General features: G+C 50.7%; 1 protein-coding gene across 5 annotated transcripts in view; it reads right to left on the bottom strand.

Annotated features, from left to right (window-relative positions):
* Positions 1–18,907, bottom strand: part of LIG1 (DNA ligase 1) — a 48,657-nt gene that overhangs the window by 28,921 nt on the left and 829 nt on the right. For 4 of the 5 annotated variants that reach the window (XM_046683395.1, XM_046683396.1, XM_046683391.1 and 1 more), the window contains exons 2-5: positions 10,916–10,992; positions 8,228–8,317; positions 5,612–5,747; positions 2,870–2,984 (exon numbers count right to left, since the gene is read on the bottom strand). In XM_046683395.1, the coding sequence (XP_046539351.1) occupies positions 2,870–2,984; positions 5,612–5,747; positions 8,228–8,317; positions 10,916–10,932 (358 nt within the window). In that variant the 5' untranslated portion in view covers positions 10,933–10,992. Of the gene's footprint in view, positions 1–2,869; positions 2,985–5,611; positions 5,748–8,227; positions 8,318–10,915; positions 10,993–14,884; positions 14,903–18,907 lie in introns of those variants that run through there. The other variant, XM_046683392.1, reaches the window with a different exon arrangement.

Raw genomic sequence — 18,907 nt, 5'->3', positions numbered from 1 at the left:
CTTCCATCGTCATCTCTCACCTTCTCCCTGGGCTCCCGGCCCCGAGGACCTTCTACCAGCCGTGGCTGGCACTGTCCCTCCCCTCCTCAGAGGCCTCCCCCATTTCCCCAGGCCCCACGCCAGGATAAGGCCATTTGATACCTACCCTGTCCTACCTGATCTCTCTCCACCAGACCTTCTAATTCTAACTCTTCCCAAGCCACATAACCAAGTTTATTCTCCAACAGTACTGAATCGCTGTCGTTCCCACACACCAAACTGTGTCACACCTCTGGGCCTCTGCACATGCTGTGTAGCGGCCCTTTGGGATATAGCTCAGATGTCACTTCCTCTAAGAAGGATTCCCTGACACACACCTCCAGAGCCAATCTTGGCGTCAGCCCCGAGCAGCCAGCACGCCCTGAGCCACTCGGGTATTTCATCGTGACCACCTCTCCTGCAGGACTGAGCCGTCCCTTCCAGTGCACAGCCCCCCACGGTTCCCCACGGCAAAACCTCAGCTCTTCATCTAGCCTGCACGGCCCTTTGGGAGGCAGCCCCCACTCTCCCCTCTAGCTCCTCTCTCACCATGCACTATCCTCAAACTCTCTCTACTCCTCAAATCACATTTTATCGTCCAGAAACACTGAAGTGCACGGGATTCCCCACACCTGCCAGGTTGCTCCCACCTCGAGGCCTTTGCACACGCTGTTCTCGGCTGCAACACCTCCCACCCGCCCTGTCTCAACACAGCCAACCCGGACCCATTCCCATGCCTCGGCTGCGACGGCACCTCCCCCGGGCTGGCTCAACTCTGAGCCCCCACAGCACCCTGTTACCTCTGGTATTTCTTACACCAGCACCAGCCAACGGAAACACAGGTTTCCCCCGCTATCCAAAAGCTCACTGTACACGGCTTCGCTTTTACCAAAGACCTACATTCACTAAAGGAAAGAAATCCAAGGACTTCTGCTTTTACAAAAAAAGCGAAAATAGTGTTCAGCGTCGGTTTTGCAGGGAGCCATTACAGAAGCTAAGCAGTCACCCACACTGTCATATTTCAAGCCCTCCATCAGCCACTGACACGATGAACCTCAACCTTCCACATGGAGGGAGGCAGAGAAGAAGGCGAAGACGTTAGTGACCTGCCTGCCCTGATGGATTCAGACGATGATGAGATGTTAACAGACGACTCTCTGCCTCTCTCTCCTACACCCGTCTCCTGTACCTCCTGCCACCCCAACTTCCAACAACTCACTTTTTCTTACTTTCTTTTTCTTTTGGTGAGGAAGATTGGCCCTGAGCTAACATCTGTTGCCAATCTTTCTTTTTTTGCTGAGGAAGATTGTTGCTGAGCTAACATCTGTGCCCATCTTTCTCTATTTTATGTGGGATGCCGCCACAGTGTGGCATGATGAGCAATGCTAGGTCCACACCTGGGATCCGAATCTGTGAACCCCAGGCCACTGAAGCAGAGCGCACAAACTTAACTGCCATACCACCGGGCTGGCCCCATCCAAAAACTCACTTAACTAACACCCCATCATCACCAGCACCCCTCAGCCTTCCCGTGTGCTCGCCGTCTTCCTGACTCTGCTGAGTGAAACTACAGGGCACACACATTATTTCTACTTTCTATGGGTCGTGTATTTATAACACCACTCCACTTTTACTATCCGTTAGCGCTCTCTACGTCTACACTATCTAGGTTATTTGGTATGATTTGCTAGGTTATTTTTAGGGTTCCTAGGAACGCTCTATTTTCAGATAGTGGGGGAAACCTGTTTACGGTGAGCCACACATGTAATCTTAACCTTTCTAGTAGCTACACTGAGAAAAGGGAAAAAAGGAGTGAACTTACTGTTAATACATAGTTTACTTGACCCAAAATATCCAAACTTGTCTGATGCCAACATGTTTTCATTATTAAAATAAATCATTAACATTCTTTTTTCCACACTAAGTCTTCAAAATCCAAGGCACTTCCAGCACATCTCAGTTGTGTGCTAAATGTTCATCAGAAGTCCTCGATCTGTGTTTAGATTTCATAGGATCTACCGCTGAAAGTCGATTCACATATCTAAGTTGTTCCAAATATACGAGGAGCATCAGCTTTCGAATTTACATTTAACTACGATGATATAACATTAAAAATTCAGTTCCTGTCACATCTGCCATGTTTCAGGCGCTCGGCGGGCCCCATCACCCTGCGTTACGTGTGGGTCTCTCTGACCTGGCCCTCTCCTGCACAAACCCTTGCCAACTCCCCTGGGGACAGAGGTGCCGCTCCTCAGGCTGGCTTCCCCGACCTTCTCCAGTCTGATCACTTCTTGTCCCCAGCCCTTGGCTCTAAGCACCAGCACACCACGCCATCAGCAGCTCCGAAGGGCCTCCTCCGCTCTTCCTCTCCCCCTGCCTGGAGCTCCCTTCTCTCCTCATTCTCTGCTCGCCCTTCCCTGCCCTTCAGGGCTCAGCTTCGTTAACCTCCCTTCTAGAAGTCTCCTTGACTACTGGCCCCTCTCCCATGCCCCCACAGAGAGCCAGGCTGCCTCCAAGACTGCACACAACCACAGTTACAATAACCAACACGTACAGAGCCCTTACTATGGGCTGGGCCCCGTTCCAAGCACTTTACACGTATTCGCTTTGCATCCTTCCCACATCTCTGTGCCGTAAGTACTGTAATTATCATCATCTCTGTCTGCAGAGGGAGACCAAAGCTCAGAGAAGGTAGATCATCTGCCCGAGGTTACACAGCCAGTGGATGGTGGAGCCACGCTCTTGATCACAGCGCTGAGATGCGAGCTGTCACAAGGATGGCCGAGTGATGCAGAAATCCAAGCATGGACACAGACGGGCACTGGAAGGGCAGGGGCCTGTGGGTCCTCACCTGTGCGGCGCTTCGGGATCCCTGACGGGGAGACGCGTGCAGGAGAGGCGCTGCAGAGGGCAGGGGTGCTCTCGGGACTGGGAGGGGAGACTTTCGGAGAGTCCGGGGCAGGCTTCTGGAAGGGGGAAGAGAGAGAAATCATGGAGGGAGGGGAGGACGGAGGGAGCAGTCAGCTATGCCCTTTCCCCCACAGCTGGGAATAAGGAGAGACTCCCCCAGCGCGGGCCTCATCCTCTCCCACCTGAGCCATCCCCCCACCTCCGGAGTAGTTTCATGGTCCCAGAGTCTCCCCATTACAGACACCAATAACAACTCTCTTTTTTCTAAAGTAACGGAATCTTTGATTTTTCGCTAGGCAGATCATGGCCCAACTAAAGAGGACACTTCCCAGCCTCCCTTGCAGCTGGCGTGGCCGTGAGCCTCAGTTCCCCACGAGGCCACGTAAGGGGAAACGACGCCCGCTTCCCTCGGTTACTAACACTCACTTAAAGGCAAGTGGAGTCCCTCCTCTTCCCACTGGCATCTGGGACAAGGGCATCCAGGAATAGCGAGGAACAGTCTAGAAGCACCTGGCTCTCTGACGCTGAGACGACCACACTAATCCTGGACTGTTTTGCTTATCAGAGAGAAATAAATTCCCACCTCGCTTAAGCCACTGTTATTTGTGTCTTGGTTCCAAGCGCTAACTCACCTTCTTACAGGCCCTGTGCCGGTCATTAAGCCATTGCCCCTTGGCTCCAAGCCCACCCTGCCCACGGTCTCTTGTGACGCCAGGACCCTGCAGACCCCTTTCCCGCTCCGGCAGCCAGCTGTGTGTCAGGCAGCGCCAACACGGGGCGCTGGAGGGCCTGCGCGAGCTGGAACCAATTGACGGTATTTCCAGTACTCGCAGGGTGCTAGGTGGTGCGCCATCAGAGACCCCAGCACCACCAGCACCCTCAGCCCAGCTCCTGCTCCTCAAAGACCTGAGTCCTATGTACTTCCAAGCTCAGAGACCCCAGCACCCACCAGCCAGCATCTCACCACGGTCTGAATTTCATCTCCACAGCCCTGGGGTGGAGAGCTCTCTCTTGATCCCTTCAGTTACCTAGTTACGAGCTGCAGGCCCAGCTGACAGCTCCATATAAATCCCCTCTGTTCAGATCGCTTGCGTGGTTTCCATCTCCTGCGTGAACCCTGATGGGTACAGGCCCCAGAGGGATGTTCCGAAGGCTGCTCAGGACCCAAAGCTACCTCTGTCCCCCTCCTGTCAAACCCTCCCATGGCTCCCTAGCAGCCTCGAGGCGGAGTCCCAGCTCCTGAAGCCACCTCTGTCCTAGTCCCCGGCCCCCGGGACTACGTTCGTGACACAGCAAAGGGCAATTACAGCTGCAGGGGAATTAAGGTCGTTCATCAGCTGCCCTTCAGACAGGTGGTTAGCCTGGCTCACCCACGTGGGCCCAGGGCGCTCACAGGGCCCTTAGAAGTGGAAGAGGGAGGCAGAGAGAGAGAAGGGCACAGCAGTGCCTCTCTGAAAGTGGAGAAAAGGTGGTGTCTGGAGGCTGGAAAAGGCAGGGAAATGGATTCTCCCCTGGAGCCTCCAGAAGGAACGCAGCCCACACTCTGATTTGGCCCCGGGAGACGCATGCCAGACTTCTGGTCTGCAGAACTGTAAGATAAGGAACTTCTGCTGTTTCAAGCCCCGAAGTTTGTGGCGAATCGTTAAGGCAGCAAGTGGGAAACTAACACAAGCAGTGAGGGGGGGTCTCTCTGAGGTGGCTTTTGGGCAAAGCCCTGAAGCAAGTGAGGGACCGGGCCATAAGCATGCTCCGGGCAAAGAGGCTGAGGCAGGTGAAAGAGCAAGAGGCCCACTTGGTGTGTGTGAGACACGGGGGCAGGGGCAGCCAGGGAGGAGGCGCAGGTGAGGAGGAAGGGGCGGCTCTCGAGGGGCCTCGTGGGTCCCAGTACGGACCGGCTTTGGCCTGAGCTGTAACGCAGCGGGGGAGACAGGATCTGACTTCACCCCTGATAGACTGAGCGGCTGCCCTGTGGATGTTCTCCACAGAGCAATGGACAGGCACCAAATGACTCAAATAAAAAGAAGTGAACCTGTGTGCTTGAAGAAGATGAAAGGCCCTCTGACAACAGGAGAGGCTGGAAGTTTGCTATGGTGGTTTTTTTGTTTGTTTGTTTTTTGGTGAGGAAGATTGGCCCTGAGATAACATTTACTGCCAATCTTCCTCTTTGCGCTTGAGGAAGATTGTTGCTGAGCTAACGTCTGTGCCAATCTTCCTCTATTTTGTATGTGGGGTGCTGCCACAGCATGGCCTGATGAATGGTGTGTAGATCCATGCCCAGGATCTGAACCCACAAACTCCAGGCTGCCAAAGCGGAGAACGCAAACCCAACCACGACGCCACTGGGCAGCCCCGGTGCTGGAAGTACTTTTGAGCCCTTCCTTCCCGTCAGGCGTTATTCTCAGATCTGTGTGTGAACTGACCCCTTCATCGCCACAGCCACCCTGTGAGGCAGGTGCTGCTGGGAGCTGCATGTGACGGGAGGCAGCTGAGGCCCAGGGGCCTGCCCCAGACCTGCTGGGACCACACAGATCAGGCCATGCACTGGCCCAGGGCACAGCCCCGACCTCCGCCGCCTCCTGGGGCACATGTCCAGCGTTCTCCTGAGCAGCCGCTGCATCAGTTCCAGAGGTTAACGGGAAGATGCTTTCTTTGGGTAAAAATGCGCAGGCTGACAGGGACCTACCTGGTCTTTGTGGGGCGTGAGGGCCTCGTCCTCCTCCTCCCCTTCGCTGCCCAGGACCCGGGCTGCCTTCCTCCCTGGCCTCTTCACTGGAGAGTCGCCCTCAGGCACCACTCCATTCCGCTCCTTCAGCGCCACCCTGGAAGGTGGGGAAATGGGGGTGTTCCAGCAGGCAGTAGGGACACTGCCCCCAACACTGCAGCTTCTTCCTTGTTTCATTCTCTTCCTTTCCTTTGAAGCAGTCAGTGAACATGTTCTAAGGTCCTCCTTGGCATATACTCTTAATCATCCATCCATCCATCACACATCTCTGGAGGCCTCCAATGTGCCCACATGCAAAGGGCAATGCTGAGAAACAAGTGGAAGCCCCACGTAGGGCAGAAGCTGGACTCCGATATCCATTTGAAGATACTCTTTCTTTTAGTCCTACAAGCCCCTGAGTTTTAACTAGGTACATGGCCCTCGGCTGGGGACTTCCCAGCCTCCCCTGCAGTGAGCTGTGGTCACATGACCAATAGACTGCGAGCGGCCAGGACTGACACATGCAACTTGCTTTGGGTTGATGCCCTCATGCTGTCTTACCCGTCACTCAGACTTGCTGCCCCACTCTGATGACGCAGGGGAGGGCACGGCAGGGCCTGGGTGGGAAGCGGGGTGGGGAGCCCGGGTCTCAGGACACCCCAGCGGTACCAAGCCTCCGACCTGCCCGACGCTGGCTCGACAGCTCAGAATCCCATGAGAAAGAGGCAGCTCCTAGTTAACTACGTCACTGTGACTTCGGTTGCTGCTAAGGCAGCCCTACGCCTCCCCTGACGTGGCTCTGAGGAGGAGCCCCCAGTCTCAGAGGACCAGAGACCGTCAAAGCACAGCGCAGCGTGCGTGCCGATGGAGGTCGCTGAAGATGCTGAGAGCATGGCTGAGTCCACGGGTTTCTGCCCTCAGAGGGCAGCGTCGGGACAGAGAGACCAACAGGTATAGGAACAACGCCCTCATCAGGTCAGGGAGGCGCATCCCTGTGACCCAACATCGGTACAAAGAAGAAAACGGGTCTATACGAAGCATGGGGGCTCTAAGACTTTTCTTGTGGGAAGAACGCAGCAGGCTGTCGGCTCTGGGAGAGGAGTTGCTGTTGATTCTGTTCACTGCAAAACCCCCAGGCCTACAACGGTGCCCGGTACAGAGGATGCTCACCAGACAGCTGCTGAATAAATGAATATGTACACACGACTCAATGAACGGAAAAAATATGTTTGCCTCTGTATATATGCAACTGGCATATATAACAATCCTGGTTTTGTTATTTAAAAGTAAAGGTGGGTGATATTGAGTATATGTTATATGTCAGGCATAGGCCAGCTACTTCAGATAGAATAGAGTCCAAAATGAAGAGGACCTGCTATCTAATACATAAGGATGGGAAACACGTATTCATTCAACCAACATTCATTGAGCACCAATTCTGTGTCAATAACCGGGTTAGTTGCACGTATGTTTATATACACAGGAGAAAACGTGTGGAAGAATATACTTCAAACTGGTAAAAGTAGTTGCTCTGGGGAGTGAATACTGGAAGGACTTCACATTTTTATTTTACCTACTATTCTGAGTTAACGTATTAACAATTAGCATGTACAATTATACAGAGGGGTATCTATGCTAGAAAAAAATATCTGCACACGTGTCTAAGGAGACACATGTTTGGACAATTTATTGCAGCATAGATTGCTTCGGCCACAACTTGGAGGCAACCTAAATATCCATCATAGGGAAATGTTAAATAATTTCTCCAATATGTATCTAAAATGGAACCCAAGGCAGAAGGTAAAAGGGATCAGATAGTCTTGTGACTGTGAATGGAAAAAATCTCTAATAATGGCGCTGAAGAAAGCAAGCTGAGGAATGAGAGACACGGCATGGTCTGTATTTTTAAAAAAATTAAAATATATCACAGAAAATAAAACTACACACGCATGTACACATAGCAATGTACACACAAAAGGGGCAGACGTGCAAATCAAGAGTGTTGAAGGAAATCTCGACTTGATTCTTAGCACAGAGTGAGTGCCTTTTATGCTCCAGGCACTGTCCCCCAGGTCGTGTATGTGTCAATTCATGGAACCCACACAGAAACCTGATACAGACTATGACACCCTGTTATATATGAGGAAACTGGGGCACAGAAAGTGAAGTTAGTTGTCCAGGGTCCCAAATGGGGGATGTGAACTAAATCCAGGTCAAGTCCAGGCTCTGGCAAGCTGACTAATCCAGAGTGATCATGTGACCCAAGCAGGGTCTTCCTGGGAACTTGTGATGTGGATGCCGGAGGAGAGAACAATGCTTACTTTGACTTAGATGAGCCGGCATCAAGATGCGGCCCGTGGCCAGCTTCTCTGTCTCCTGAAGAAAGTCTGCTCCAGAATGAAGCCAAGACATGTCAAACTCTGAGGCCCTGGATCCAGCTATGCCTGAAGCTGGACTACCTTTGGACTTCCCAGTTACTGGAGTCAAAATTTCCCTTTGGGGCCCCGAGACATTCTGAGCTAGGTTTGTAACACCTGGGCCGCCAAGGGAGTCCTGTAATGAAGGAACAAATTCACCACATCCTAGCCCATCACGTACTTTGGAGGGGGTTCCGTCTCTCTGATGCCGTTGGACGCTTCCTTCTCTGGCTTCTTTGCTTTGCCCTCTTTCTTGGGGTGGAAAAATGACCTGGAGGAGCAGAGGAGGGGGGAAAAAAGGAATGACGACAGCACCAATAACCCCTCTGCTCCATGCTGTATGCTACAGCTCCGACGCCCATTCCCATCTCAGCGTGAAACAGAGGATTTGAAACAACCCCCTTGGCCGATAAGGAAACTAAGGCTCAGACAGAGGAGGCAACACTCTGCTTATTTTTCTGCCAGGACTCACCTGAGAGAGATGACACATCCCAACTTTCATTCAGCAAGTATTAACTAAGCCCTTACTATGTGCCAGGGCCTGCTGTGGGTCTAGGGACTCGGCAGAGACGAGACACACAAAGTCCCCCACGAGGGGCCAACACTCTGGTGGAGGAGCCAAATACTACAGAGCTGGATATAAAACGTCAGGAGGCAGTAAGTGCTCTGAGAAAGATAAAGAACGCAAGGTGCCCTCGCTCCACTTGAGACTGGCTAGATCTGTGGCTGGCTTCCAGGGAACTGAGGACTGAGCGGGAAAAATGGGAATCTGAGGGTGCGCAGGCCTGGCCACACCCCTGACCAAATGAGTGACGTCAGCATCGCCTGTGCCGTTCTGGGCCGTCACCCCGATACAAGGCAGCAAGAGGCTCCATCACCTCGTTCCTGCCACCCCACTCCCACGGTGAGAACAACATCAGACACAATGAACCAGGGGATGGTCTCCAGGATCCCAGGCCAGTACTCCTCAAGACTGTCAAGGGCATAAAAAAAAGCAGAGAACGTCTGAGAAACTGTCACCCAGAGGAGACACAACTACAGGCGACATGTATCCTGGACTGGATCCTGACACAGAAGAGGACATTAACAGGTAAACTGGTGAAATCTGAACCAAGCGTGAAGTCTAGTTAATAGCGACGTGCCAGCGTTGGTTCCTTACTGTGACAAAGGGACCGCAGGAATGTGAGAGGTGGACCACGGAAACCGGGTGAGGGGGATCCAGGGACTCTCTGTACTAACTTTACAATTGTTTCGTACTTCTAAAATTATTCCAGGGGCCAGCCCAGTGGCGCAACGGTTAAGTTCACATGTTCCGCTTTGGCAGCCTGGGGTTCGCCGGTTCGGATCCCGGGTGTGGACATGGCACCACTTGGCAAGCCACGCTGTGGGAGGCGTCCGACATATAAAGTAGAGGAAGATGGGCATGGATGTTAGCTCAGGGCCAGTCTTCCTCAGCAAAAAAAAAGGAGGACTGGCAGCAGATGTTAGCTCAGGGCTGATCTTCCTCAAAAGAAAAAATTATTCCAAAATAAAAAGTTTCCTTAATATTTAAAAGATAAAAAAATAAAGCAAAGCAAGGGACAGAGCTATCAAAAGTGCTACCAGCCCAGATTTCTCATCACAGGAGGAAAACACAGCCTGGGATCCCTGAGCCACCATCTCCCAGGTCTCCGTGGTGGATGTCCCTGTCTGGGTCAGTCTAGAATCCACTCCCTCCTTGGGAACAGCCCTCCACTTTCCTCCTGGGATGTCCCTTCCTCCAAATTCCCTCCGTACTTGTGACAAGGGTGGGCATGTGCCCCAGGCCTGGCCAATCAGAGCACTGCAGGCCTGTGGCTCCAGTGGCTGCTTCAGGGACAGGCATGTGGCCCAAGCTGGGCCCATGAAACTTGACCCTAGATATTGTTGGGATGGCTCAGAGAGAGGCACCCTCTTCCACTGGGATTGCTAACTCCAGGGGCCACAAGCCCAAGGGAGAGAGCCTGTCAGAGTGCCTGAGATGGAGACAGATTCCCAGTGACAAAGTTTTGGCAAGTGGATCCAACCAAGCCTGAGGCCATTAACTCCAGAAGGTTTCAACTATGCAAGCCAAGTCATTCTCCCTCCTTTTTCCTGAAGCCTCGGTGGAGGGTTTCTCAAGCTAGGCACTGCTGATTCGTAGGCCAGATGGTTCTTTGTCGTGGGGGGCTGTCCTGTGCTCTCTCTCGGATGCTTAGCAGCATGCCTGGCCTTTTACCCACTGGATGCTAACAGCAGGCCCCTCCTCCCCCTAGTTGTGACAACCAAAAACGTCTCCAGACACAGCCGGAAGTTCCCTGGGGGCCAAAACAGCTGCTGATTGAGAACCACTGGGTTAGGGTTCTGAACTTGCAACTAAAACGTTTTGGTTAATACACCCCCCATCTTCCACATCCCACTCCCCATTCTCTGCACTGCTCAACCCCTGGAAGTTCCAACTTGAAGCCTAACTTGACTTCTTCTAAGAAAAGGCACAGGGGGGCCAGCCCCGTGGCTGAGAGGCTAAGTTCGCCTGCTCTGCTTCGGCAGCCCCGGGTTTGCCAGTTCAGATCCTGGGCAGAGATCTACAAACTGCTCATCAAGCCACGCTGCGGTGGCGTCCCACATAGAAGAAGTGGAATGACCCACAACTAGGATATACAGCTATCTACTGGGGCTTTGGGGAGGGTTAAAAAAAAAAAGGAGGAAGATTGGCAACAGATGTTAGTGCAGGGCCAATCTTCCTCACCAAAAAACAAAAACAAACACAAAAAAGCATATCTTAAAACATTAGGGGAAAAAAAAGAGAAAAGGCACAGACGTAGAGAGAAGCAGAACGTGGAGAGTGTCAGACGGCAGGGCGGGGTCTTACATGATACTTCGCTGCATGATGGCGTCAGAATTCTCCCCTCCCCTCTCCTCCGCCTCCTCCTCTCCCGTCAGCTGCCCCTGGAACAGACATGCAAATACTCGGTGAGGATACTGGCTGTGCAGAGACCAAAACACAGACACCTCCTTCTGTCAGAAAGAAAAAGCCCCACAAAGTCAGAAACATGAGTTTCCCCGTCAAGAAGAAACTCTCGTTTTGATGGACCAAAGTGATTTGTTCGTGAGATTTAATTCTGAAGGAAGAGTCCCAACTCAGACAGCAAGAAGCCTCCTTCCCATATGGAGCCTGCTTTTCATCTAACACGAAGGACACACTGAAGACCTGACGGTTTGTTTCCATTTTGTTTGGGGTTTTTTGGGAAGTTTTAAGGTTAGTGAAAAACTGTTTTGAGGTGATTATGTAATATCCTAAAACGACGGTGAAACACGGCAGTTGGTTAACTCATACCCACTGGTCTGCATAAACCAGCTGCTGAGCGGTTCCTAAGGTATACTGTCAAGCGAGCAAGCGCACCATCTCACCAGGCCACGCTCTGCATGATTCCACTTACGTAACATTCTCCGAATGACAAAGCTCGAGAGGGAGACGAGATTAGAGGTGGCGGGGGTGAGGGACAAAAGGGAGGGGGGGCGACTAGAAAGGGGCAGCCCAGGGAGCTCCTTGGTGCAGACGGAAGGTTCCCATATCCCAACGGTGATGGTGGTTACACAGACCTTAACACGGGATCAAATACACACACACACACACACACACGCGTGTGCGCACACAGGCGCACCCACCTAAACACTGAAGGAGCTTTGCGGTCCAGCTAACAGTATTGTCTGATGCTAGTTTCCTGGTTTTGATCTTGGACCACCGTTACATGAAGATGTCACCACTGGGGAAAGATGGTGCAGGGTTCACAGAATTCTACGGACTATTTTTACAACTTCCTGTCAGTCTATAATTATTCCAGAATAAAAAGTTAAAAACAGGGGGCCGGCCCCATAGCCGAGTGGTTAAGTTCGCGTGCTCCACTTTGGAGGCCCAGGGTTTCACAGGTTCGGATCCTGGGCGCGGACCTGGCACGGCTCACCAGGCCATGCTGAGGCGGCGTCCCACACAGCAGAGCCAGAAGGACCTACGACTAGAATATACAACTATGTACTGGGGGGCTTTGAGGAGAAGAGGAAGGAAAAAAAGAAGATTGGCAACAGATGTTAGCTCAGATGCCAATGTTAAAAGCACAAAAAGTTAAAAAAATACATTAAGATGCTCTATGTACTGATACGGAAAGAACTTCTGGGCATATGAGGTAAAATTTTAAATAATAACCAAGAATAAAGGAGGCAGAATGGTGTGTATAACATGCTACCGATTTTCTAAGACGGGAAATAAGAACATACGTACTCAGCAGTATTGCTCCTATTTGCAAAAGGCAGCTCTAGGAGGAGAATCAAGAAACCAGCAAAAGGGGCTGGGGGCAGACGAGGCGGCGGGGCGTGAGCCAGACCCGTCATGGTACACCTCCATCCTGACTTTACTTTGAACCATGCATATTTATTACCTGTTAAATTTTCTAAAAAATAATAAATCTAGGCTCCACATAACTTTTCCGATTTTACTTCCCAGCCCCTCCCTTCCTCCAGGCTCTTCCCTCCGGGGAATGCCCTGGGCACCCCCACAGCCAGTCCCCTTCCGCCTGCTCTGAGCGCTGGACACACGGACTATGCCAGCCTGTGCTCTTGTGACTGTGTTCTGAGTGTCTCTTTCGAGCCAGAGTCGGAGCTCCGGAGCGATGGGGCTGTGCCTGATTCACCTCCACCTCCTCCAAAAACTGTTTCCCCAACTTCAGACCTTCTTCACACTACCTTCACAATATCTGCCATATCTACGTAAGACTTGAATTTTTTTTTCGCTTAATATTTTTTCTGTAAAAGATTCAACTTTTTTATTAACTGGAGCACTTACTAGATGCCAGGTACTATTCCAAGTGCTTTAGATGAATCAATTCGCATATAACCTGTTAGAATTCATTATTGTACCGATTTTACAAATGAGGCCAGGGAGGCACAGAGAGGTCAAGTAATTGGTCACAAAGCCTAATGAGTTGCAGTCAAGATCCAAAGCCAGATGTCTGGCTCCAGAGTGCGTGCCCTTAACTACTAACTATTCTGAGGGTATGGAAGGCAGGGGTCCTTCTGTATCGGGACTGAGGAAGACGGAGGTGGCCCCCAGCCCTTGGGGCTGTTCGCATAACAACTGTAACAACAGTAATGTCACTCCACGCCTCCCAACAACCCGATGAAGCATTTTCAATTTCTCACCCCAATTCACTGGTGAGGAAACTGAGGCACAGACAGGTGAAATCCCTTCCCTGAAGCACAGAGCTCCTAAGTGGCAGAGGGGGGATTCAAATCCAGATTCCAGGCACTCTGCACCCCCACAGACAGAAGAACAGCATCGCTCGTCCCAAGGAGGAGACAGCCACAAAATTTAATAAAAAGAACAAAACCGGATCATTAAATTCTAGTTCAAAAGCGTTGGCTGCTGAGGGCTGTGAGCCCAGACCCGCTGCTCTCCGTTTGCTCCAAGTGGTGGGCAGCCAAGTGCTGGAGACACCCCGGCACCACACTGAGCCTCTCTCCTTAAAGCAAACTGGAGGGGAACGCACAGGGACCGATTTTATTATGACAGTTAGCCACACACCACCCCAAATGCCCTTCGGTGATTCCGCTAATTTTGTTAGGTGTGAAATACATATCAGAAAGCGCCTTTATGGCTTAACAAAGCATGCCGAAATAAATAGGGACAAACGGTCACGATGTCTGTAAATGACTCAGAATCTTTCAACAAATGCCTGAAATTTGCTTTCAAATAATTCAGGGGTTTTTTGAGGGGGAAGGAAGGAGAATACAGACACATTTTGATAATTTCTGGGGATGGGTAATGGGGGAATAGGGTTCATTATGCTACTCTCTACTTCTCAGTATGTCTGAAACTTCTCTACCAAATATGAAATGTTTTTTCAGAAAACCAGCTGAGGCAAACACAGCAAAACGTCAGCTGTAAAATCAAGGTGACAGCATATTATTATCCTAGTTGCTCAATTTTTCTGTAAGTTTGAAAATTTTCCTAAGTGTCAAAGAAGAAAAAGTAACCTAAAATTAGGAATAAAAACATAATTTCAGTATACAGCTCAACGCTCAGAATCCAGGAAAAGTAATAATGTAGTAGATGATCCAGCCCCTTTCCCCTTCGAAAACTTCAAGCATCGGGAAGAACCCCTCACTTTAGAAAGTTCTAGTCTATCCTGTAAAAGTGAATTAATTGTAAAAGTCGGGATCTCTTCTTCTCAACCAGTCAGGGAGCCCCTGGGTTCATCTCCACACGGGAAAGAACAGAGCATCCTCGCACAGGATTCACTGAACGCACGGCTCCCAAGACTTCTGGGTTTCTGGGGCCAAGCAGGAAAGGAAACCCAGCGTCTGCCTTGAAGAAGCTCAGGGGTCCCTTAGAAAATAAGGATGAAATAGGACTCAGTGCTCCAACAAACGACAGACACAGGGAGAGGGTAATAAACAAGGGAGGAACAAATACACCAATTAACAAACCGGTCTAAAATGCAACCTCTGGATTTGAAGCTGGGGCTCAGCGCCCTGGCGTTAAGGCCCATTTACACACTGATGATACCCACATAGGTATCTCAATTTCAAACAGCCCATCCTCCAAACACCTCCCCTACTTCCTCTAGGAGCCCAACCCCAAAAGGTCCTCAGTCCTCCCTGGGTCTACATGCCCGTTGGTCACTCGTCCCTCTTTTCACTGTCCCTGTCCCCATCACATCCGCCCTTCCTTTCTTACTGTTCCGCTGCACCATTATCATCTATGCTTGCTCTCGTGCTCCTGCCTCCCCACTTCGTCTCTCATCCAGCAAAACCCAGTGCTGATCAAACCCAACTGTCCACCTACCCTGTGCCTGGACCCGCAGAGCTGAGGACCACTGGTCCCCGGGGCCCTTCGTGCTGCCAGACAAGCTGCTCCATTTCTCTACCCCATTCAAATCTCCTGGTCTCCCAGACCTTGTTTCAAGCTGCTTCTCAACTGCCAACATCTCCTCCACCCTCACGCTCGAGGAAGTGAGAGTGGTCAGGAGAAAGACAAGCTCCCCCACCGCTCGCCACACAACTGCGCCTGCGCCCATGTGCTGCCTTCCCACCGCCGGTTACTGCGGACCGCCATTTGTGCTCCCATTTCAGGCCAGCCCCTTCGCCTGCACACCACACCTCCTGCCCCCTCACCTCCTCAAGCTCGATCCTCTAGCAAGCCTCTCCTTTCTCTCCTGTCTCAGCAACTTTTCTCTCTACTTGATCGTTCCCGTCAGTTTACAAATCTGCTGTAATTTCTCCCATCTTAAAAAAAAACAAACAACCCTTCCTGGACCCCACACGCCCTGCACTTAGTGCCCCATTTCCCTGCTCCCCTCTTCAGAGAAGTCATAGAAAGAACTGTCACAAGGCACCATCTGTCACAAGGCACCATCTCCAGTCTCTCTCTTCCCATCCCCTCTTGAACCCTCCATTTCAAGTTTTCCCACATCACTCTGCTGACCCCCACTCATCAAGGCAATCGAGGACCTCCCCAGGTGCTAAATCCAAAAGTCGTTTCTTTCTTTCTTTCTTTTTTTTTTTTTTTTTTTGCTGAGGAAGATTTGCCCTGAGCTAAAATCTGTTGCCAATCTTCCTCTTTTTGTTAGTGGGAGACCGCCACAGCATGGCCACTGAGAGACGAGTGCTGTAGGTCTGTGCCCGGGGACCTGAACCAGAGCTGCTGAAGTGGAACATACTGAACTTAACCACTAGGACACCAGGGCTGGCTCCAAAAGTCATTTCTTATTCCTCATCTTACTTGGCCCATCAGCAGCATTTGAAACATCTGACTCCTTGTTCCTTTGAAATACTTTTTTCATACCACACTCTCATGGTTTCCCTCCTACCTCAGTGTCCACTATTTCCTGGACTCCTTTGATGGTTCATCCATAGCAACTGTGGTGAGCAGAATAAGGGCCCCCAAAGATGTCTACATCCTAATCCTGGACCTGTGAAGATGTTACTTAACACAGCAGAAGGAACTTAGCACACGTGATTAAGGATTTTGAGATGGGGAGAGCATCCTGGATTACTCAGCTGGGTGCAATGTAGTCATTTATAAGTGATGAAAAGCAGTCCTTGCAAGGGGAAGGAGCAGGTCAGAGTCAGAGATATGAAGATGCTGGTTTGAAGGTGGAGGAAGGGGCTACGAGCCAAGGAATGCAAGTGGCCTCTAAAAGCTGGAAAAAGCAAGGCAATGATTCTCCCCTGAAGCCCCCACAAGGCACAAAGCCCTTCCAACACCCTGATTTCAGCCCTGTGAAACCAATTTTAGACTCCTGGCCTCCAGAACTGTCCAAGAATAAAATCTGTGCTGCTTTAAGCCACTCAGTTGGTGGCGATTTGTTACAGCAGCAACCAAAAACTAATACAGCCAGTCACCTTCCAGCTGTGCGGTGTCCAGGCCCCATCCTATGCCTCCTCTCTGTCCAGTTTACACCCACCCCCTTGGGGAGCTCATCCAGTGAGGGCTTTAACATACTCTGTGGTGATGACCCCACAATGTCTAACTTAGCTGTGACTTCCCCTCAAATTCAAGGACTCACGTTTCTAGTTTTCTATGCTGCTATCTCCATCTGAGTGTCTAACCAACATCTCAAACTCAGTGGAACCAAAACCAAACTCTTGGATGACGCACACACACACACACAGTTTTATTCCCCCTCTAATGTTCCCCATGTCAGCATTGGTAGCTTTTTTCACCCAATTGCCCAGGTGCTCGGAATCCTCTATAAACCTACTTTTTAAGTATTAAAGAAACAAAACTGACAATATCAAGTGCTGGTGAGGACGTGGAGGAGCCGGAACTCTCATACATTTCTGGTGGGAATGCAAAACGGTACAGTCACTTTTGGAAAAGTCTGGCAGTTTCTCAAACGGTTAAGCATACACTGATCCTAAGACCCAGCCACCCCACTCCTAGGTATTTCCCCTACATGTGAAACCCTATGTCCACACAAAAACCTGTCAGCGAATGTTTACAGCAGCAGGTCTGTTCATAATCACCAAAAACTGCAAACCCACATGTCCTTCCCTGGGTGAATGGATACACAAGCTGCGGGACACCAAACAACGCTTTTCGTTGCTGAACAGTACTCCACTGTAGGATGTACTAAAATCTGTTTGCACTTATCAGCAGTAAGTAAGAATGATCCACTGATACTGGGCCAGGATGAAGAGGGAGCAATGGGTGCCAGGGGGAAGCGCTGACTACAAAAGGGAGCACAGGAATCATGTTTCCGGGTGATGGAGTTTTTCTGTATTTGGAGTGTGGTGATAGTTACAAAACTCATGTTTCAAAATTTACAGAACTATACACCCAAAAGAGTAAATTTTACTATATGGAAGATTTTTCTTAAATATTAAAAAAAAGAAACCTTGGAGTTACCACTGCTTCATCTCTTTCTCTCACACCCCAAACTCAGCTACTAATAACCCCCGTCGGCGCTCCCTTCAAAAGATAACCCACAGTCAACAACACCTCTCGCCACTCCACTGATGGGAGCTCGGGGCTGGCTGCTGGCAGCTTGGCCCGGTGTGCTATCCTTTCACTCTTTTTCTTCACAGCGTTTTGCACAATCTGACCTTACAAATTAGAATTCGTTTCACTCTCTAGATCAGTGCTCGTAACAGAACTTTCTGCATGACAGAAACGTTCTACCTCTGCATTGTCCAAAAAGGCAGCTCTGGCCATATGCTGTTCGGAGCATTTGAAATGCAGCTAGTGAGACTGCAGAGCTGGGTTTTTCATTTGTTTCGAATTAATTTAAATTTAAATAGCTAATTAACTTAAAATTAAATAGCACATGTGGCTGGTGGCTACTGCCTTAAGCAGCCAGGGCTAAAATGTTAAGTTTCACAAAGAAAGGGATTTTGTCTGTTTTGTTCAGTGATAGGGCCACAGGACCTAAAACAGTGCCTGGCACTGAATGCCCTGGCTTATACGCACACCTTTGATTACTAAAAATTGGGGTAACAAAACATCATTACTGAAGAAATGAGGGTTTATAAGCAGGATCTTTCAAAACCTGGAGGCCATGTGGACAAGGAGCAATGGAAAGGGCCGGGCCTGTAGCAGTGAACAGTTGGAGGATGACAGGCCAGAACACCCAAGTCCGCATTTCTTCTAGTTACTAAAAGCTCGCATCCCCTGACCTGTCTGTTCTCCTGGGCACACCCCACCCCTGCGAAATATCTCACGGCTTTTCCCTAAACACGCTACTCTCCCTCATCCTCGGAGGCTTAAAACAGCTCAGCACCCTCCAAACACAACCGAGGAAGCTGAGACGGGAGAGGAAAAGAGCGTCACCCAGGGCCACGCGGGTGGTCAACGATGGATGCCAGAAAACAGAGCTGCCAGTTCTGAGAACCACTTGGGATTCCTGTATAAAATATAGCCCACTCCCAGACCTCCAGAACCGAGTCTCTGCGAATGGAGGGGGAAATCACAGGCCTAGCGAGTTCCCAGGGGGATCCTAAGATGAGATGAAACCTCCTCTGTGGCCCGACCCCTTCTTGCTGCCCAGCCCGCCCCTGCATCGCCATTTCCTTAGCTCCGCCCCCTCATCAGCCATACACAAAGCCAAACCTCACCGTATCCAGGAGGTTCCCTACCTTTCATGAGGTATTTGCCTAGACTTGGACGTGACCATTGACCTCTCCCTGGCCCCTACTCTATCCAGCCGGGCCCATCCCTTAAAGCCAACGTCTCCTTCAACCTTTGGCCTGGCCTGCCCACTATTAAACTCTTCCAGGCCCCACCCCTTCCAGGTGCCCCGTCTCCCCCAACCCTTCCGATTTCCGGATAGCCCCGCCCATCCACCGCCTTTCCCTGACCGCCCCTCAT

Source organism: Equus quagga, chromosome 13, assembly GCF_021613505.1.
Source record: "Equus quagga isolate Etosha38 chromosome 13, UCLA_HA_Equagga_1.0, whole genome shotgun sequence".
NCBI lineage: Eukaryota > Metazoa > Chordata > Mammalia > Perissodactyla > Equidae > Equus > Equus quagga.
The sequence above is the reverse complement of the archived record's forward strand: the minus strand, read 5'-3'. Positions and strand labels throughout refer to the sequence as shown.